Below are 23,142 nucleotides of genomic sequence, written 5' to 3'. Positions count from 1 at the left end.
AGTAAATAAGTGGATTGACCACTGTACGCGAGTGTCATTCAAACAAAAGTCCAAAACATCTGTTGTATGTTGTAGTGTTTGTATTTTAATTAAAATTTAAATTATTGCTTAAAATAAATTAATTTATAAAGCATTTTGTACCTAAATTAATGTGTGTGTTCGAGTGAGTGCAGTAATATTTTTTTCTATTGTTGTGACGTCATTGTTTTCGACTGCCAGTAAAAACGACGCAATTGCACTATTTTAATTGAAATGGAATTAAAATGATCCATAAACTTTTATACGAGGTAAGTTTTCATTCGTATTCATTCTATTTTTACTAGTTAAATTTCGAACGAAAGGCGATCGATAGTTTTGTCAAGAGCATTAGCTACCATCGATTTCCTTTGTCCTCGGTCCTTAGAAATAAATGATTGTATGCAGTGCATTGAATCCACAGGTACGTGCTTAAAAATAATAATAGCACAAACTGTTTCACAATAACATCTTTCACTATAGAAAAATTATCATTAGGCTAATGTTACACTGAGCTTGTTTATTTTCTGTAATTATGTAATCGCCCACACAATTTGACAGTGTTTTGTTTTCGTTTGTATTTGGAATCAAATGTAAATTTATCCAATATACAAGGGTTGTACAACTGTTTTAATAATAAATACAAGTTTGATTGTTGATTCTAATGATTGTACATGATTACTAAGTAGGTATGTTAAATTTTCCTTAAGTTTTTTTTTTAACATTTGTATTCTCTTGGTGCCTTAAGTTTTATTTTTTTAACATTTGTATTGTTATTCTCATGATAACCAAGGAGGCTTTAAATTTGTTATTTGTTATCTAAAATGATTATTTCACTAAAATTATAACCTTGACCTAAGGTATAAATGTGGCTTACAATGACATAATGTAAAATCTTGTTGTATTGCTAAGCATTAGCCTATCATAAGGAATATGGACCCACCATTCTGCTTTAATTCTGGTTGATGGGCTTAAATAACATGCTGTAACTAGAAGTTGAAGTTATAGATCAGATATTAGTAATAAAGGTAAAGCTGAATTCAGAGCTGTAAAGTTTTATCCATCCAGTATCAGAGTTGAGTCAATGTTGCTTTTAAAACAAATTGAATTATAATGTTAGTATTTGTGCTATTGCGAGGAGGCCAGCCTCTGCTTAACTAACCTTATATACAGATATGAGTTAATACTGAAATAAGAAGTTGAATTAACATAATATCATTGCTTTGCTGTAAGATAATTTGTTTTATGTAAAGAAATTTTATTGAATTCTCCTTCTGTCTTTTGTGTTAAATTATTATTTAGAGTTTTTTTTTTAATATGTAAGTGTTATGTTGTGTTAACTTATTTGTTACATTTATTAGAGCGTTACAGCTTATAATCAGTAATCAAAGTTATATGTATATGTCTTTTGAACCTCAATTAATGTCTGTGAAATATCACATACAAGGGGGTATGTGGTTTGCCCCAAACTGGGATATCATCATAAGCCTATCAACATACCACTGCTGGGCTTGCTGGGCACAGGCCTCCTCTTCCACAGATCAGAGGTCTTTAGAGCATAGACCCATCACACAAACCTAATGTGGGTTCATGGTCATCATTATCATATCAAGCCATTACCAGCCCACTACAGTTCACGGGTCTCCTCACACAATGAGAAGGAGTTTAGACAGTACAGATTGATGGACTTCAAAATAGTTTGAGAAAGAAAAGAAATTGTGCTTTCAACTATAACCCATATGTGTTTTAATAGATAATTTGGTTAATTTTGAGCAACCAAGTTTTTCTATCAATAACAGAGTTTTAAGTAGGCATGAAAAAGCAACAGGAAATTACCATTTTCAATAGTAAATTTTAAGACTTTAATTGTTCAAAAAATCACCTGTATGCATAGCATAGCAACCTTGTACATAGCTATTGTAAACACTGTAAATGAAAACTGAAATAAAACTTTAGAGGTTTTAGAGGTACATTATTATCTGTCTCTGAGACTTATCTGTGAAACCGAAACGCTAAAAGTTTTTGAGTAAACAATTGCCATACTTTAAACTGAAAGAAATCAGATACAGCCCTAACATTACATGCAAAACTTCAACCAAGTTACTCCTTCCACTTTATTCGGTACCCGTCGTGTAGTGTAGGTACTATGCACGTGTCGGTCTTTTATCTGCAATAGGGTTATCATAAGTAAACACTTAGAATGTTTTGTGTTAGTTATGTATGGAAAAATAAACATGCTTCTTTTGATTTAATATCTTTACAGGGTGAGATATACTTATGCATCCTTCAACAGTTTTTCGTAATTCCGTAACACGTTGTAAATGTCATTATGTGCCATGGTAGTTGGTGTCACGCGATCAGCATGTCGGCGGAGTCGCCGAGGCACGCGCGCTCGGGTGGGCCGCTCACGGTACCGTCGCAGCCACCCAGCGACCGCAGCATCATCGACGCGGTGTCTGGCTTCATCAACGACGTCACACTCTCTTCTTCATCCACTGTTGATCCTAAGGACGTTATACAGTGGGCGAGGTATGTCACTATACATACTAATATTATACACTAGCTGTTCTAGACTTCATCAGCAATTTTTTTGTTTTTTTTTTTGAAACTCCCTGTCGACTGTTAGTTTTCCTGAGCTATACCGTAGTATCCTACAGGATACAAGTTATCTCTACCCAAAATTTAATCAAGGTTACTGCTGTGGTTGATCTAAACAAATAAACAAATGAACAAACAATCATACACAGTTTTGCATTCATAATGTTAGTACGGAGTACAGATGCTAAAGCTGGTATGTTTGTCTTTAATCTTTAGTTACATATATATATATATATAGTAGGTAAATATGTAAGACTATAGTTTATTTCTATATCCTATTCGCATCCTTTTAGTCGCAATTTAGTTGCTTTTTATTATATTTTTTATTTCTAAGCAAAAATACTATCGTAATAAATGCGTCCAACTCTAGTATGCTATACATACAGGTTCGAAACAGCCGACATAAACGAACCTACACCTGAAGGAGACATTGACAATGACGTACCCCCGCTGCTCCTGATCCTGGGCTACGGCTCCGGCGTGCAAGTGTGGCTGATACCGCCCACTGGCGAGGCCCAGGAGGTGTTGTCGTGGCGACAAGGCACTGTGAGGGTGCTCCGTATACTGCCCACTCCGCAGCACGGCGACTGCTTCGCATCGAAGAGGCCCCTCATAGCCTTGTGTGACTCGGCAAGCCCTGGCCCAGCGTTTTGCTCACTCAGCTTTATATCCATCCGAGGTGGAGAACAGGTATGTCGTATACTGGAAAAATATGAAAACGCACTCATACGCTTACATAGAACCACTATGTGGGAGTGAAAGTATTTTTTTTCCATGACAAGTTACCAATCTCTAATCTAAATTATTTATGTATTTCATACTAATTGGGGATGTTATATGTAATATATTTATATAGATATTTATGTTATATATTTTATTTGTATTTATATGTAATATATTTATATATATATATATTATAGTTATATTTATATATATATATATATATATATATATATATTTTATTTATATTTATATATTTGTATAATTTTTAAATCTTATTCATTGCACCACCTACCTCTTTTCTATGTTTTTTCCTTTTACGCCATTGGTTGCCTGGAAGAAATCGCTATGTAGCGATAAGGCCACCAAATTGTACTCTCTTGATTTGTATTTATATCTTTGTAACTACTTTTTGTTTCTTTGGTGTACAATAAAAGTGTATTCATTCATTCATTCAATCTCACCTGGTGTAAGGTGATGATGAATTCTAAGATGGTAACGGGATAACTTGTTAGGGGTGTATTACAGTTATATTTATCTGATACCCTTAATCTTTATCTACGCGACATCATACCGCAACGCACGTTTTTGTCGGTATGGTGGTTGTTGACAGCCAGTTGGCGCAGTGGGCAGTGACCCTGTTTTCTGAGTCCAAGGCCATGGGTTCGATTCCCACAACTGGAAATTTTATGTCTGATGAACATGAATGTTTTCATTTCAGTGTCTGGGTGTCTATCTGAATATTATAAGTATTAATGTGTAATATATTTATAAAAATATTATCTTAGTACCCATAACATAAGCACGCTTACTTTGAGATGATGATAGATTGCAATGTTGTATTGCACTCCAAATTGTAAAATATAATATAAGGCATACAAATATCAATGCCTTGTTAAGTAATAAGAAAAACTTGTTCAAGGTGAAAAGCATCAAATTCAAGAACCCGATACTAGATGTGCTGGCGAACAAGCGTTCCGTGGTGGTATCATTCTCTGAACGCTTCGCTGTCTTCGACGCGGCGACCTTGGAAGACAGATTGGCCATCACCACTTGCTACCCCTGTCCTTGCCCCCTTGGGGGCAATTCTCCCATCAACCCCCTGACCCTCGGCGACCGTTGGCTCGCGTATGCAGATAAGAAGTTGAACCCTTCGAAAAGGAGCAGTGGGGGGTGTGAAAGTGAGTATAAATTTAAAACATTACCTTAACTTGTCACTTAACATGTGTCGCATCAAGATAATACGGGTTTTTTTATGTAAATTAGCGAGGTTTTTTCTAGGTGTATTGCGAAATACACATTAATTATAAACTAGCGGACCCGGCAGACGTCGTCCTGCCCGGTATAGTAGCGCCACCTACCGGGTCCAATTGTGTTTTCCAACTAAACAGGAACCCGTTTTTTTTGGACGAGCTAGTTTACAATCACACGTACAGAAGATTTATACATATATATTAGTATTTTCTCACCGTTTGAACCTTTCACCAATATTTCAAGATTTGAATTATCCAAATCGGTCCGGCCGTTCATTTTTATATATATAGATGTGTTAATACATTCGCGCATACGCGTCGTTAACAGATATGTTTATTTACCTTATATATATTTAAACAAACTTATTACGCATAAAGAGAAAAGATACAATGCATTCATTTAAAAACAAGTTACGCAAAACCTGACCTTATCATACAATGTTACTTGGCATGAAAATAAAACAATTGTTCATTAAAAAGTGGAATAAAATTTCATAATTTTTTCTGTTAGACTTTCAAACCTTGACTATTTCCCATATTTTATTACTGTGTTTAAAAAATAAACTTTTGTTAATATTTGGATTCAGCAAGGCGGAAAGTATATTTTATTATTCTCCAGAAATTATTAATGACTAACAGTTCTCGCGGCCTCTGTTTTTTTAGTTTTGTTTTCTTTTAAATCCCACGGGAATTTAGTTTCCTTTATTTTTATATATTTAGTTGCCAAATTGTATTTGTCACACATATAACTTAACAAAGATAAAGGATATCAGCGGTTCCCACGAACATAGGTAACAAATAAACAAACAAACACTTTCAAAATTAAAATATTAGTATGGATTACATCACCACTAAATAGGAATAGATAATGGCTTGCGAAAACACCAGCAATAAATGCATTTCCTTTGTCTTTATCGATCAGTTGTAAAGGCCAACGCCTCAAGCTGACCTTACACTCATTATTGCACTAGAAGCAGTGCATTTTTATTGTTTTGTTTATATTAACAACAAAACCCAGTTTAAAAGTAGATTGCTTATTTCGGACCAATAAGTTATACAAAAGAGACTCAGTTTTTTTGCTATATGAAGTAAACAAAAATATATATGTATATGTATTTCTAATTCAGTATGAATGGCTAACATATAAATTATATTGCCTTGTTTTTCGTCAGGCGAAGTATTTAAGATCTGCTATTAATTCGCTTCTTCTGATTATGAGTCGTAACTACATGATGGCGTAAGAAAGCCCTAAGCAGTTTGAAATCTGCTTTCCAATTGTGTTTGTCTATTTGTCTGTTTGTATTCCGTCTAATTCCTAAAATTACATGACTGATTTTGATAGTCGACATAATAAGAAGTAACTGACGGGAAGGCGATGTGACGCGGAGGGTTTGTGGTGTACGGGCTAACTGAAATATACCAGAAAACTCTTGGCATATAGTTAGTTTACATTAAAACTAATAACTTTTGTTCTATGACTTTTGATTAACTTAATAGTTTGTGAAATATTAAATACTCAATATGATAATACATAGATACCTTATTTGTTACTACTCTGTAATGTAAAATCGGCAACCACGACTGTATCGTGCGGTCACTGGCCCGAATTCTATCACAGTGTAATATCAATTTACAGAAATAACATGTTTTTTTTTGTATAAAATAAATTAATACTGAATTTTGAAAAGCATAAGTTGTTCGTTTTAATAGTAAGAACTTAAAGCCGAGAGCTTTCTAGTATTTTTTTTAACCCCCAGTGTAGTTTGCCTAGTATGAGATTTTCTATCGCCATCGAATAAGTAAACTTAGGTAGGAAATCTCACACTAGGCAGTCGAAATATCGTATTGAAGTTTGTATAGGATAAAGTTAATTTGAAAGTCTTGAAATTATACCAGGAAGGAGTCACGGGCAACTGCCAGTTTATCAATATAACGGTTCGCAGGTGAAGGCGTCACAAGTTACACCGCAACAGTTCTTCACGCAGCCAAGTCCCTGAGCAAAGGCTTACGAGGGTTAGGCGAGAGCGTCGCCCACAGCTTGGCGGGAGGTCGCAGCACCTCCCAGTCGCCGTCGCCACCGCACGCCGACATACAGCAGCCGGGCGTTGTTACTGTGTTGGACATTGAGGTAACTTTATTTTGTGCGCTGGGAAATGCATTTACGCATCGGAAACCGAACTGTCCAACAGTGCAGATTCCGGGCGGATGCATTCACATAAACCAGTGCAAAAAAAAAAAACTATTCTAATTTTTACAAATTTAAAATTTCTGGCACCTGTAATGGTAATGGAGAAATAAATAAACGAAATTACATACATACACGACGGCTGAAAGAATTACAGTTATTTTTGGGCCATAATGTTAGAAGTAAATAGAATAATGCCGGTTTTCAATAACGGCAAATAAAACAATGCCTAAATAATTAACGCCTAATCTAAGGATATTCCTAGTTAAACATCTATTTTGACCAATAGACCAATCACCTAAGAGTTGGTGAAACATTTTTATTTCTACACACAAATCATAAAGCATTTGATTTAAACGATTCCTTGCATTAGAGAAAACGGGAAAAAGTGTATTATAACAACTCCACTCTTAGCTCCGTGTCACAATCACTAATATGTTTAGAGCTATTTCACGTTTCACATAATTTACCATGGGTTGCCTTACAAGGCACGCCTTCTCTTTCTTCAATGAAATGAAAACGACCCTGGTAACATTTATATTGCTTTCGTTTGGTAACTTAGAGCCCCATGGTGGCGCAACCGAAAGCGCCAACGGAGGCGCCACCATAATGTATTAACAAAGCGTTTTATTTTCAGTTACCTAAAACTCGTCTGCAATAACGGCTGACTTACCCATTGTCACTTAAAGATGATTTTCACTTCAACATTTCGGCCTTCGGCTCCACTTGATTTGCCGTGTCTAAAATAATTCGTTTTTGGTATCCAAACAGAAAGCTTTGTTGTACTACACCTTTGAATAGAAAGCCTCAATCATGTATCTGTATGTCGCTTTTGACTCCGGAAACGACAGTAAAAAAGAAGGATATACGAGCACAATATATAGAAAGGTGTACAACCATTTGCTGAGTCTGAAATAATTAGTGTTTGGTGTCCAAAACAGAAGGCCATTGTATATGGTTGTACCTTTGGACAAAAAGCCTCTATCATTTATTTACATGCCGCTTTTGATTCCGGAAATGACAGTGTTTCGACAAAGTAACAATTGTGTTATTAAAATAAATGCCGCCGAATGCTTTCGTGAAATGTATGTTACTTTACATAGGATTTGAATAATACGGAACCAAACAGTCAACGAAAGTCAATCATATTTGCATTTACAAAAAATAAGTGATAATAATTGGGTTTGCCGTGTTTTTGCGATCTCGCCAGTCTATATGAGAACCCCGTAGTGGGGGCGCGACCCACACCGGTTTTCGGTCTAGCGGCCTTTTTAAACGAGGCACGCTAACGAATACTCTATGGTCGTTTCTTGTCTATTTTACTTGTCTCTTGATTACAATCAAGTCATCAAACGCCAGTCCACCAAATAATAAATTATTTCGTATTTCCCAGGGAAATGAAGACGAAGACAGCCAAGATTGCGAAGACCCCTGCGACCCGATCGTAGCTCACTTCATCGCACACTCCGAGGCCATTATCGCTCTGAAGTTCGACCCGAGTGGCATGCTGCTGGTGACTGCGGATCGACGCGGCCATGACTTCCACGTGTTTCGCATTAACCCCCATCCCTGTGGACCGAGTTTGGCGTCTGTACATCACCTGTACATCCTGCATAGGGGTGATACAACAGCTAAAGTACAGGTAAGCAATCTTTTTTTTTTGTGTGTATAAAACTGTGAGTGTGAAATATAGCTTACGCTTCGAGAGATGATTCTGGTTATCAGCACTTCAATATAAGATTTGCTCATCATCATGCTCGCAATCGTAGAGTCAATTACGAGTATAAAAACACTGTAACCTCAGAGCAAAATGTACTTTATGCTATTTGGATTAGAGTCGCGAATAATGTAATTTTGATTTGTTTTATTTTTACAAGAGCGCTTTGTTTAAAAGTTCAGTAACTCAGACGTCTGAACTTTTAAAGATTTAATTTGTTCCATTTTATGTTGACGTTATAGGGCCCGATATTTGTAACCGACCTACGAGTAGGATCTGGAAAGTCCTAAAGTTCTGTTCTAAAGTTTACATGGTTTCATTATATACATGTTTATCGCACAGGCGTAAATCTAGCGATATTTGCTGTCGAACTTCATATGTATATAAATACAAAAGTGATGTTTGACGGCCGATTGGAGCAGTGGGCAGCGACCCTGCTTGCTGCGCCAAAGCCGTGGGTTCGATTCCCACAACTGGACAATGTTTGTGTGATGAACATGAATGTTTTTCAGTGTCTGGATGCTATATATTATAAGTATTTATGTATATTATATCATATCATGTATCATATAATTATTCATCAGTCATCTTAGTACCCATAACACAAGCTATGCTTACTTTGGGGCTAGATGGCGATGTGTGTATTGTCCTAGTATATTGTCAAATATATGTCAAACACTTTTGGGAGAGACGTTATAACCACAGTATTAAATACATACAGAACCCTCATTCAGCCATTATTTTATGCCATAAACAATTACCGACTACTGCTGCTTGAATGAAGTGTCTAATCCCTGTACGACAAACAGTACTAAAGTGGAGTGGTTTTTGATGCTTCAATATTATTCGGTGGTAGTAACAGTTTACTACCGGCCATGCCACTCATGTTATTATATTTTGGCAGGACATAGCAATATCGGGCGACTCGCGGTGGACGGCGATATCCACGCTGCGCGGAACTACGCACGTGTTCGCGATCAGTCCGTACGGAGGTGCGTGCGGAGTGCGTACGCACACGCAGCCGCGCGTCGTCAACCGACTGTCGCGCTTCCATCGGTCTGCCGGCCTGCCGATACACGGTACACCCTGCGCGCATAGCCCTGTGAGTGACACATTTTGTTTATAATTTTAATAATTTTTATTAATGTTTTTACCTACACAAATTATCAATTTAAAATACATATAATAATTTTCGGAACCGACAGGATTTGAACCTGCGACTCTCTGGCAATCGCGGCCTGAGCGCTTAATCCAATTAAGCTAGGGCTTTCCTACCGTCGATGCCGAAATTAGTATATGCCTTTCACATCAGTCATCAGTTTTTATATGCATTTTAAATTTATAAAATTAACACATTTTGTTTTTTTTATTGTAATAATTGACGGTAAGTCGAAAATCATCGCCTTCGCAGCGCATGCAAGAGACACGTCTTTTAAAGTGCCGCCCTGTGTCGGTCACTCTTGAGGCGTAGGTGTTAAGACTTATGTGTGTAACCGGACTCCACGGTCTTCAGACCGGAACACAGCAATGCTGCTTAGCAGCACAAATAAGCTTGGAGGTAGTACTTCTCCAGACGAGCTTTCACAAAAAACTTTACTGCAAAAGGTAGATGAAGGTAGATGACACATAATATAATGACCACAAATAGTTACCATGCTCGACTACGGCTCAAGAGGACTGAACATAAAATGTGTGTCGTCGAGTTTCAAGGTTCAAGAAATCCTCAGTACTAACCCGAAATTATATATTGGAGTTATCCATCCCCGTGCCTCGTAGAGTAAGGAGGAAAAAGGCAAAAGCACATTGTAGGTGTTGCCAGTGGCGTGCACAGAGGGTATACACAGGGTATGCAATTGATATAAAATAAACAAAATCACCAGTACGAGTTAAAAATACTTAAAGGAAGGCTTTTTATATCTTTATTTTATTTATTTGGGACAGAAAACAATTATATATTACAACAATAGCTCTTAAATTTAACAAAAAGTAAAAGAAATGGGTTTAATATTTAATCCACAACACTATCCACATAATATTATAAGGAGCAGTGGGGCGATACGATGTAGATACAAGTAACACTTACTATGACAGATAATATTAACTGTAGGTACCTAAAGTACCGATCTTTTACAATGCCTATCTTTAGGTTTTTTTAAACTGTTTTAATTTTGTTAATTTTATATGTGCCGCACTATTTATAGGCGATGATTTTCCACTTACCATCTGGGTTATTTGTAACTAATAATCGACGGTACCGTCGATTATTAGTTACCATAAAAAAAATGTAAGAGTGTTTTCCCCCAGGTCTGCGAAGGCATGGGCGCAGGCGCGTGGTTCCCGAACCCCCGCCTGCCGCCGTACCCGCAGCCCAACAACAGCACGCCGCTCGCACAACTGCGTCCCACGCACAATCTCGCCACGCACACTATCACTAGGACCAGTTCCGGTGAGTACTTCAACCAAACTCAAAATTCAAAATTAATTTATTTCAGGTAGGCTTGCTCTATAAGCAATTTTGGAACGTCAATGCTGTCTTTTTGTGGACTCTACCACGGCTAGCATGGGCAGGATACAACTATATCCCCGGGGAACAGATAAAAATGTATCTTCTCCCACAGCTTTATGAACTCTCAGAGCACTGGCGCACAAGTGGAAATAATATCTAAATAATATATGTTTAATAATAAAAGGGGATAAACTTCTCCTATTCTATATTCCTTGCTTTAGCAGGTGGACACGTTAATTATATCCCTTGTCAGGAAATATAATCGGGGGATATAATTTTTGTCTCTTGCCCGTGCTAGCCCTGCTGTTCGGAAGGCAGATACCACCGAGAAGCCGGCAAGAAACTCAGTAGTTGCTCCTTTCCAACATCAACATTTTACATTTTAACATTAATTTTTCCCAATGGTCTAAACTGTGGTGTAACGGAAGATGTTTATCACATTCTGATGGAATGTATGCCTCGCGAGGTTCAGAATAAAATGTTTGCTGATGTTAACATAAGTTTGTCAAACCCCTATTCTGAGGCTGCGAAATATTTATATAATAGATTTAAGATTAATGTAGGTAGACGTGAAATAAGCTAGTTTGTAAGGTAGTAATTGTAGACCCACAAGAGCTACACAGTCACTTTAGTAACTCAATGTATTAAAAGAGATTTTAAAAAAACCATTATTTTTTCTATGTAGAGATGAAAGCGGAGCCGCATGCTTTCAAGCAACCTTGTCATTAGAAAATTCATCAATTGAACAGTACAATAAATGAGTTCAAACATATCCTTCAAACTTATGAATTGTTAGGTCCAAAAAAACTATCCTATAAACCTAGTAATATTACAAGTGTGACAGTTTGTATGTATGGATGGATGGATTTGTGGAACACTGGTTGGGTGGATTTGTGTAATCTGTATAACACATAGACTATAATTTATAAAGACATTGTTTTAATTTGGTCAGAATATAACAACGAATTTTAAATAAGTAAGAAATAAGTTTGCTATCTGAAATATTTCTTGGCGCTAAAAACCGTTAGATTGACTAATATAATTCATAATGTTTAGTGGGGATTGCTTCTTTTAATAAGCTCTAAAAACAGTCTGCGACGACATATATCTATCTACCTTTTATTTGGAAGCCATTGTAGTACAAAGTTAATTCTTATCAAAATAAATGCTTTTATCGATTCTGATCAGTCCGTACGGAGGTGCATAAAACGGACAAATATTTTAAAAGTTATAACCGATGACTTTTAGCGTCTGGCAGGGTCATCACGTATCTCAGAACGGGTTTGCGACAGTCTTAAATCTGGCGACCAATGCTGTCAAACGTCACATTAGCGCATAAATAATAAATAAAACATTGCAACATTAACGCCTGTCGCAAGCCTGTCGTGAGATGAGATACCTCAACACCCTGCCGGTTACACAGAGAACGTTAGAAGACGCTCCTTCGATACCACACAAATCGTAATTAACTTTTACGCGAGAAAATAAGTTAATCTCTCAATTGGCACTCTGAACCCTTCTCGTCCAGTGAGAACCCGTGCCCTGTACTGGGCCGGTAATGGGTTATAATGATGATGATGATGATGATGAAGATGGTATCCGTAGGTCGCCAGCGACTGTCGTCTCTGTCGGAAGACAACGGCTCAGTGCCGCTACTGGCGCGCGCGTGTTTTGGCGTCAACGGCATCACCGGCCGCGCAGCCTCTGTACCACTGTACTTGATGGCTGCTTCCGGGGCTTTGCTACACCTGGCATTGCACCCTCGCCCCGCTCGTAGTAAGTATGAAAATAAATAATGTCATTAATCGCATACTCATTTAATTATTATACAACGTGTAAACGAAATTATACTTGAAAGATTCTAGAGCTACATTATTGACTGTCTGTGAGACTGAGACACTAATTGTTAGTTTTGAGTAAACCATTGCCATAGTTTTTACTGAAATAAATTAGATACAGCCCTTACATCAAATGCAAAATTTTATTAGCCACACGTCGCGTAGCGGAGGTACTATGCACGTGTCGGTCTTTTATCTTCAATAGGGTTGTCATAAATAAACACTTAGAATGTTTTGAATTAGTTTTAAGAACTATTTTGTATAAAGCTAAGAACTATTTTGTAAAGCGACAGGAGTCACTCCTGCCACTTTATTAGGTACGCGTCGCGTAGCGCACGTACTATACACGTATCGGTATTTTATCTTCAATAGGGTTGTCATAAGTAAACACTTAGAATGTTTTGAATTCGTTACTATGGAAAAATAATTATGCTTCTTTTGATCTAATATTTTTACAGGGTGATTCCTTATGAAATATACTTGTGCACATTTAATCATTATTTTAAGAACGTCAAGGTCTAACAAATAAACTGTAATTTTATAATAATATTTTTTTAAGTGATGTACTATCACATTTATCATTGCATTTTTATAGCTTTCTAAAGCTGAGAACATACTTCGCATATATTTATTCATATAGGTAACATATGTGGTAAATTATTTTAACTACACGGGAATGAGAAATTCTTTTAATTAAATTTTAAATATTTGTTAATATATTATCATAATCCTGTGTGATTTTAATACTTGCGCGCCGAGATGGCAGAATATGTTGAAGCTTGGCTTTATACTAAATACTCGTAGTTCTTAACTATTTTGTACCCATATTCCAGCAAATAAAAACTATTCTATGATAGTGGTAAGTAGAATTTTAATAAACAGGAAGAGTATAGCGTAATAAAAAAAATATTATATTAATAATTGTATTTGTATTATATATGTATTATATTGCTATTTGTATTCTATACTATATTGCGATTGTATGACTCGTTCATAAATAAAATGGCGATGGATACACACAATTCAGTTAAAGAGAGAATTGCGAGACTAGTTTAGCAGTTTGTATCGCTAAAGCTTTCGAAGCATATTTTTCTTGGAATCAAAAATTTCTTTTTGATCGTAGGTGTGGCGAAGGAGAAGATCTGCGACGAGTCCCCGATAGAGTTGGAAGTGGAGGCGATGGCTCAGTGGCCTTTACAAAGACCACCAGCGGCCGCTGACCTCTTGGCGCCGCTACCACCTTCCAACCCACTTCTGCAACCGCTTAGTTGCCGGGTAAGTTTTATTTCGCATGACACGCTGCAGTAGTTGATAACCTTTGTTTACTCCAGTGGCTTCGGCTTCCCGTTTTTGTAAATACCTGGCACGCATCTCTAACTTTTCGGAGTTATGTGCGTTTTCATTTAAGCCTTTATGTATAGCCCCGAGGAGACGAATTGGGCAACTGGAATGTCTTCACGGGGTGTGTTTTTGCTGATTAAACAAATAAATTTATTTATTTATTAGATCTACCTTTACCTAAGTTTAAACAATATATTAAAACACATTTAACAAATCGTGGTTACTACACGATTGATGAATTCCTTAACGACAAGGCTGCTTGGAAGCAGGTCACTCCGCTCTCATCTCTCACAAAACAGAGAAATTCTAAAGATTGTTAAACTTTAAATTGATGTTGGAAAAGAGCAATCTGCTGAGTTTCTTGCCGGCTTTTCTCAGTGGAATCTGCCCTCCGAACCGGTGGTAGAGTCACTTACAAACAGACTGTCTTGTCGTTTCAAAAGTGCTTATAAATTAGGCTGCTCGAAATAAATGTATTTAGAATTTTGTTTTTATTTTTATTTTGAATAAATCAATTGTGAGCTGACCTTTCAAGGGCGTGAAATTCTCCAATCCCCACTTGGCCAGTATGGTGGACAGCAACCCTACTCATAGGATACCCGTGCCATGTAGTGAACCGGTAAGGGTTGATGATAATCTTAGGTAGAGACAATGTCCGTTTTCACTAATGACGACTAAAGCAATGCCTAAGCAAGTAACGCCTAATGAAGGAGATTTCAGGAGTCGTTAACCTACCTAAGAGTTAGTGAAACTTTTTTTTTCTATAGTGGTCGCCTAAATCAAGCTTTATATTTAACTCCATGTAGTGCTTGCTACCTGGAGGCAAAAATTCTAAATTGTAATATTTGTATATTGAATATATATATATATATATCTCATGTAAGTTTTTTTGATTTAGTTTAGTTTTTACTTATTCTGTTATATAATAGTGCAGATGAATGAATGAATGAATACTATTTATTATTGTACACCAAAGAAAAAATGTAGTTACAGAGATATAAATACATATCATATTTGGGTCAAAGTTAGCCAATAAAAAAATATTATTATTTTATAGGCATACAATTTAGGCGATTGTGAAAACCCGAAAAGTGTAAATTACACCCAGATTATTCTTTTTCTGATACTGTAATGGGAGGTTTCGTCTTAGGTAGCTACCACCCTATTTAAAAATATGTGACGCGAAGCTTTTATACAATGCCGCATATAAATAGATTAGGAGTACGGCAGGGTGATTACGTAACTCGCTACGTAAATCTTGCAATCACTGCTGTCAAACGTCACTTTTGTTTATTTATTGTATGGAAAAGTGACGTTTGACAGCTGTGATTGCAAGATTTACGCCTGTCGTAAGCGTGTAGCGAGATACGTAATCACCCTGCGCGTTTACTATACTGTCAGACTCCATGAGTTTTGCGATCTAGAAAAATCATGTCACTACTAAATTGAATCTGATATCTGGAGATTTTGTATGTCTTTAAAATTAATTTCGGATGTGATCATTTTCACCTTGTGAGCTTACGGGTTAACTTGTACTCGATAAAAAAAATTGTAGTATCAAAGTGTTCTAAACATACTCTTGTTTCAGAGGTGTGCAGACATGTGCATGAGTGAGGAAGAGCGCTGGTTGTCCCAAGTTGAGATAGTTACGCACGCGGGCCCGCATCGGCGCCTGTGGATGGGGCCGCAGTTTGTGTTCAAAACATATAATAGCACTGGGTATGTATTACGTACGTCTGTTCCTTTTACCACCTATTTCTATCAGCGTACCATTGTTGGGCAGAGATCTTTTGCATAGGAAAGCGTGTATTAGAGTACAAACCCACTACGCTGCTCCAATGCGGTTTTGCCATACAATAATATCGAATAATCGACAAAATAAATATATCGACAATAATTTGAATATCGACAATATGCTGAATATTGACAATAATCTAATATTGGCAATAGTCTGAATATTGACAATAGTTTGAATATTGACAATAGTCTGAATATTGACAATAGTCTGAATGTTGACAATTGTCTGAATTTTGACAATAATGTGAATATTGACAATAGTCTGAATATTGTAGACTGTGTGTGAGAGCCTAGCATGCTACCCACTAGACCAACGAGGTAGTTTAAAAAACACTATTCCGACGTTATGCAACGTTTACTTGCAAGGCTCCGGTTGTTTAACACCTGTATTTGTTCCAGCTCAAACTCTTCGCTATCGGAGGCGGAGGCGGTGGAAGTGGACACGAGCGCGGCCCGCGGCGCGGCTCGCTCCAACCCGGTGAACATGCCCGGCGTGCGACCCATCGTGCCGGTGCTTATAGACTCTGGCTCCGCAAGTCAGTACACACCTGCATCACCACCATCATCACCATCATCCCCACCATCATCATCATAACCACAACCACCACCACTACCATCATCACCACCATCATCACCACCGTCATCACCACCATCATCACCACCAACATCATAAGCATCATCATCATCATCATCATCATCATCATCATCATCATCATCATCGTCATCATCGTCACCACCACAATTAAATAAATTAATATACTACGACAATACACACTTCGCCATATAGCCCTAAATTAAGCGTAGTTGGTTTATGGGTACTAATTTGACTGTAAATATATTTTTTAATGAATAATATACCTAAGTACTTATAATATACATATAAACACCCAGACACTGAAAAACATTCATGTTCATCACACAAACATTGTCCAGTTGTGGGAATCAAACCCACGGCCTTGGCTCAGAAAGCAGGCCGTCAAGGCCAAAGCCGTCACGTTTAATAAGAGATAGTTAGTTTAAGTGATAGATTTTCGGCTACAACTGTAATAATTCTTTCTGTACTGTCAGGTTCACTGGAACACTCACCGTCCGACAGTTTCCGACGCAAATCCCTTCTAGCCGAGAGCGGTCGGGCCCCATCGGTATGCGACGTGCAACTCAAAGAAGATCTCGCCGAAGCTATGAAGGAAGACCACGGTATGTCTTTATTCTTATCTGTAGTTATTGCATTCGCTTACAGTACGAAATTATGAGTTATGAACTCGAAAATAAAGCATGAATTTTGCATAACTACTATAACATAAAGCATTTCTAACACTACTAATAACCAAAAAAATATATTGTATTATGATAATTATTATGTCGAGTTAACACTTATCAATTAATTAACTGAACTCATATTTTCAAAACTTATGTTTTACATTATATATAACATGAACATTAAAGATTCTAATTTCAATAACAAAAAATTAACAATATTTGCCTAACGTCATGACTCCATGAGCGTAACATCGTAAACGGTGAAGTGACACAAGAGTGAAGCATTGCAAGTGGAGAAGTTACCGAAGAAAGCTTAATTAACACTGAGAACATGAGAGTACGCGTCCGCGCGACACCTTCCTGAGGCACGTAAGTCCCGGCGCGTCCTCTCATTCGGTACGGCCAGTTCTATACCGAAGCCAAAGGCACCCGATACTTTTTTTTGGCTTTCGAATTAACTCGTCCACTACATTGCTTTTTTCTAAAATCCATTACGGGTCTACGAGCGCATCATCAGGTGGGCCGAGACGTGTTCAGTTAAGAGTTAGAATTCTACGCGAATGAAACTAACTTACGACTCCATACGCCTCGGCTTGTCGGATCGTTCGTTCGTCGACCGGTGTCTATAGACTAACGTGGTTGCCTTCGGTTTTTGGTATAGGGCTGCGGAAGGGGCTAGAGGAGGTGTGCGAAACGCGAGAGGCGCGGCCGGCGGGCGGGGGCGTTGTGCGTGCGGTTGCCCCGACCGGTACTGTGGTGGCGCCACTGACGCAGCAGCAGCCACCGCCGCTCGACCCCGACGTCTACACGCGCTCCAACGATGACGAAGGCGCCTTCCGCCCCGTAGTGCGCGCCTCGGCCCCCCTCGCGCCGCATATAGCCACGCAACCACTGCCACACTCCACCACCATCCCCGTACAAAGCGTATCGCCTAGAGAACTATCTCCAGAAGACGAGCCACTACCCCTCAATACGGACGTCGTCATCCCGGCCGAACTGACCGGCGTCCGCTCCTGGCTACCCCCGAATGTAGATCGCGTTGTCTACGACACCGAAGTCTTCGAAGAACAAATCGACACTTACGACTTCGATGACGATAAATTCCTACCAACCCCCGAGCGTTCAAATAGAGAAACGATGGCCGATGTAGTAAAAGTAGATAGATCTAATTTAGATGCTAAGGATATCGTTGTAAATAGAGATCTCGAGCGTGAGAGTGCGAAGCATGACAGAGTGCGTGAGAGTGTCTCGGTGTCCGAGACGGAGCGAGAGGATAAATCAAAATCACTGCCAAAATTTAATCGACCTCCGGATGATATTCAACCGGTGGCTCGACCTAGAGTTAAGAAATCTCCCACCACCAAGTCAGTTAGTGATAGAGCTGCTAGTGGCGTTAGTGTTAAGAGTAAAATATGCGCGGATGACTGTGAAAATATTGTACCTAAAAAACAAAGGGAAGCCTCTAAAGTGAGACCTGTTACTGCTACTAAAAAAGAAGAAGTCCATAAGTCTGCAGATGAAAAGTCGCAGACTACTGTTAAAAATTTAGAGACAATCGATGTTAATAAAGATTTATCTAAAACCGAGAAAGATACTTCGGTCATTACAGAAATAACAAAATCCGCTAATAAAGTATCGACTGAAAAGCAACGTGATAAAGTAATAAAGACTGAAGAACAGGCGTGGGATTTGCTTTTGAATGAACCCGAAAATACACCAAAATTATACAAAGAAACATTACCTAAAGACACTAAAGTTGAAGAAACAAAAGTTAAATCTAAAAAGAATCGAAAAGTTAAGAAATCCGAAGAACAACAGTCGAAGGAAGATGATGACAGCTTTATTGAAATACATGCGATAGAAGACAAGCAGCAAACATTGAGTGGAGAGTTAGTGTCAATTTCAACTCCATTTGAAGAAATGGAGCCCGCATCTTCATATGTATCAAAGTCTAAAAAACAACGTTCTTCAAAAAGTAGAACTCCGGAAAGAAAAGATGAGACATTAAAAACAGCTGAAATAGTTGCTGAAGATGTTCCTGTCGCAACAAAAAATATTTTCAGTGAAAATAAATCCTTTACAGAGTCTATTGCTGCCACAAAAGATACTATAAAAGATTCTAAAAATAAACAGGAACCATTTGATTCAGAAACTACGCCTTTTTTAGATTCTAAACCTAATGTGTCGCTTTACGCTAAAGAATCGCCAAAATCGGTCAATAGAAAGTCATCTCCGAAACTTGATTTTCGTCAAGTAGACAAAGCTAGCGAGATTGCAGATAAAGAGGTTTATGTTATCAATACAACCGAGGATGATTTTCCTGAAATACAAATAACTCGAGGCAATAAAACACATAAAAAATCACCATTATTATCCGAAAAGAAGAATCACGATAGCGATAAAGGTGAAAAACCTATAAAATCGTGGAGTTCTATTGCAGCAGCAAAAAATGTTAAAAAGGTTGAAGAAGTTAAAACGAATGTTGAAACTATCGAAAGGGAAGATGTCCAAGATGTAGCTTCGATTTTAGAGCTAAATAAAAAGTCTGAAATGTCATTGCAGGATAAGCTTATTGAACTTTGTAAGAGGACCGATATAATGGTAGCAGAATGTGACGCCCCTTCTGACCTTAATTTTGTTGAAGAACATCATTCAGTTTTGACAGATTTACCAACATTAGAACCAATGGATTTTGGTTTGGATGACTTTAAACTTGAAGTTATGAGAGACAGTCTCTTAGAAGAAGATTCAAAAATCACTAGCCCCATATGCAAGATAAATATTGACGATATTCTCTCATCGATTAAAGATACAACAAACAAAGCCATCGAATCGAGTACATTTAACCTGATTGATATAGAAAAAGTGCCAGACCGAAAAGAGAAAGGGTTTAACGTTGTTGAAAGTGACAAGATTACATCTCAAGAAGTCAAGTTAGATGACGACGCAAAAGTGGAGAAAGATGACTTAGAGAAATCGTCTGATGATGATATTGCATCTCCTGTACTATCGGCCGACAGTGATAAAGAAGATAAGAAAAATACAGAAGCTGCTAATACAAATATGTCCTTGACAAAACAATCTAAATCAAAGAAATCCCGTAGAAAGAAAAAGTAATTTAAATCGTGTTCAATGTTTTCGAGCTTTTGAGCTATATTAGTGAAATATTTGCAGCTCTTATTGTTGTTGTAATTTTAGATAAGCAAATGAATTTTGAAGTGGTTATGCACACATAAAAACAAAAAAAAAATATCCTTACGAGGTAAAATTATCATTCTTTAAAATATTATTATGATATACGATACTGATAGTTCTTGTTAAAACCTTGACATTATTACCAAGAATTATCTGTACTGTAAAACAAATAAAACAAAAATAAAAAAGTTAAAAAAATGTAGCAAAAATAATAAAAAAACACTGTTAGATTTCTTGAGTGGATATCCATCCAATTATGGTATAATTTTTGGCGTTAGTGGGTTAAGAGAACAGCAGGCATACATTTATTATTATTGGTTTTTAATAAATTAATGGTGGAAGAATTTGTCCAAAATTCTTCAATGCATAAATATCAAACTCTTTAAACAGTGCGGGTGATGATTTACAGCTCTGAAACATGGTCGTTAACTATGGGCCTGATATGAAATCTTTAAGTCTCTCGTTGGAGTGAGTTATGCTCAGGATATTTATGTTTTTAAATGAAAGATAAACTGGAACCTTAGCTCAGAGGACCAAAACCCATGGACAACTGGTACTGATGAGATCCTACGAATCGATGGACACAGAGAACATGAGATCCAGAATCTTCACTCGAGATGACGAGAAAGAAAACTATTATTTCAACAAGAAAAAGTTCGCCGAAAGTTTAATTCAAAGTTATTATACACGCTAAGTTCACTTGAGTTAGCCTGCTGATGTTTATTGTAAGTCCAATTTTGTACTGGCTCAATTTGGGTTATTCGTTAGTTGTAATAATGTATGCAAAGATTCTAACCAAGTGAACCTCAAGAAATCTGGCGCAATCTTTTTCAGTGCTCTATTATAAGTACTTATTTTGATTAATTTATTTAGATTAGTACCGATTTTGTTTCAAGCAAAACCTAAAATTACGATAGACCAGACCTTATTCATGAAGTCGCAGCTCTATTAAATATCGCATATATCATCAGAAGAGATATCATCATCATCAGATCATATCATCAGATCTATAAAAATACGCAGTTACAAGTATAATACAGTTTGAATGCGGCACCCAATCGTGATGGCCTTGTTAATTCAAAGTTTTGCGTGAAACATAATAAATGGTGCAAACGTAGTTTTAGTTAAAAGTTTTCTTTCTTCACGCGCAGTGCACTGTATCTCAGTAAAGTAAAACTACACGAGGCCAGTATAGACAATCTTGCGTTAGGTACGAGTACTTCGCGATATGGCGCTGTTAGACAATGGTTAATGTTTGTACACGAAACTAATCTCGGAACCGACCGTAATACAAGGCGACGCTTGTTAAGTCTGATCTAATTATATTGCATTTTGTATGAACGCTAAATTTCGACCAAATTGTCTGATTACATTTGACTCAACACGGATCGCGTTGTTAGTGTTCTAGGTCCTATATCCAAAGAGCATGATCCATATTGGGCATTTTTTTTAGTGCCGAAAGCTTCTAATACCTTCTATGAACGTTTCTTAATCAATATTCAAACTGAATAAGCTGGGATGACATTCAAGTATGATAATTATTAACATTTAAGTGTTAACATACTACACATGAATATAATATTGTAGAGCATGTAAAAAATAATTATAGTCGTAAGTATTTTTGTTTAAAATAATGGACAGCGTACAGAATGTATTTTTTTTGTTGCAAAAACAAGTTTTTATTGATTGGATGGCATTAAAAAGGAAGCCCAAAGTTGTATGCCCTTTACATTCTTCAGTCTTTCATCATTCTGCGGAAAAGGACGACACTGATTTTAGGTTTCCAACTTAGCTTACTTTAAGAGTCGTGTGCAAGCGTATTAGTAACAATTTCTTATATATTTAGTTAGTAGAATCTCGCTATTCTTAGAAAGAATATCCACTAATGGTGTAACGAATTATTAACAAAAAAATATTTTATTCTTATCAAATAGTTCATTTTCTTTAATTTTTAGATATTTTTATTCTTTATATTTGATAAAATTTATTCATATCAAGTAATTTGTGATTATCAATAACATGATATATTTTTTTAACCGAAACTTTATTAGCGATCAAAATCGATTTTGTTATTAGATAATTTGTCAGGTATATGAACCGTAACTGAAGCGTAGATTAAATAGCTCATTTATTGAATAGATTTCTAGTTTTTCTGTATGGTAAATGCCATTATTGGAGGTCGGATATTCGGATGAATATTACCTAAATTTTATGGCTATGACATTATGGAGGATATCAAAAAGCTAAGTTAAGTGTTCTGGTTCGGATAGGTATTTATATTTTTTATATGGATTGCACTTTTGTATCGATTGAAGTTAAAGCTCGCGTTATTCATTTTTTTTTCAAAATATTATATACAAATTCACAATCTATTATACAATTTTTTATACAAATTCATCTCGTTTCCATAATTTTACAGGATTAGTTACTAAGCATGAGCATTAGTTAAATAAATATTAATTCAAATATACGATCTCTAGTAAACATCACTAACCACAGAAATCAGGTTTGCAGAATTGAGATACTTCTCTACTCTTGTGTGACAGTGCGGACATAGGAGATAATAACATCTCCCTGCAATTTACTAACTTGAAACCCAATAAAATCAAATATTAAATTTAATAAAAAAATAGTATTTTAACATTACTAATTTATATTTTTGAAGTATTTATTTTTATATAGTTACCCTGTGTTTTTTTATTAATATTGAAGTATCG

At 36.8% G+C, this 23,142-nt stretch overlaps 1 protein-coding gene across 1 annotated transcript; it reads left to right on the top strand.

Annotated features, from left to right (window-relative positions):
- Positions 1-22: 22 nt before the first annotated feature.
- LOC120623687 lies at positions 23-22,364 on the top strand. Its single transcript, XM_039889859.1, has 14 exons — positions 23-287; positions 2,359-2,544; positions 3,000-3,303; positions 4,256-4,514; positions 6,530-6,714; positions 8,165-8,413; positions 9,393-9,590; positions 10,793-10,934; positions 12,600-12,770; positions 13,956-14,107; positions 15,762-15,892; positions 16,370-16,506; positions 17,039-17,167; positions 17,892-22,364. Exons 2-14 carry the CDS (start codon positions 2,378-2,380, stop codon positions 20,345-20,347), a joined length of 4,680 nt encoding a protein of 1,559 aa, XP_039745793.1. The 5' UTR covers positions 23-287; positions 2,359-2,377; the 3' UTR covers positions 20,348-22,364.
- The last annotated feature ends 778 nt before the right edge of the window (positions 22,365-23,142 follow it).

Source organism: Pararge aegeria, chromosome 5, assembly GCF_905163445.1.
Source record: "Pararge aegeria chromosome 5, ilParAegt1.1, whole genome shotgun sequence".
NCBI classification, from domain to species: Eukaryota; Metazoa; Arthropoda; class Insecta; order Lepidoptera; family Nymphalidae; genus Pararge; species Pararge aegeria.
Note: the sequence above shows the minus strand (reverse complement) of the source record. Positions and strands in the feature narration are given on the sequence as shown.

What these genes read in the sequence shown, in the direction of transcription:
- LOC120623687 (XM_039889859.1), top strand. Translation starts at nt 2,378, where the DNA reads ATGTCGGCGGAGTCGCCGAGGCACGCGCGCTCGGGTGGGCCGCTCACG. An exon ending in GAGCAGTGGGGGGTGTGAAA is followed by an intron (nt 4,515 to 6,529) that starts GTGAGTATAAAT and finishes AACGGTTCGCAG; the next exon opens with GTGAAGGCGTCACAAGTTAC. An exon ending in AAAACATATAATAGCACTGG is followed by an intron (nt 15,893 to 16,369) that starts GTATGTATTACG and finishes TATTTGTTCCAG; the next exon opens with CTCAAACTCTTCGCTATCGG.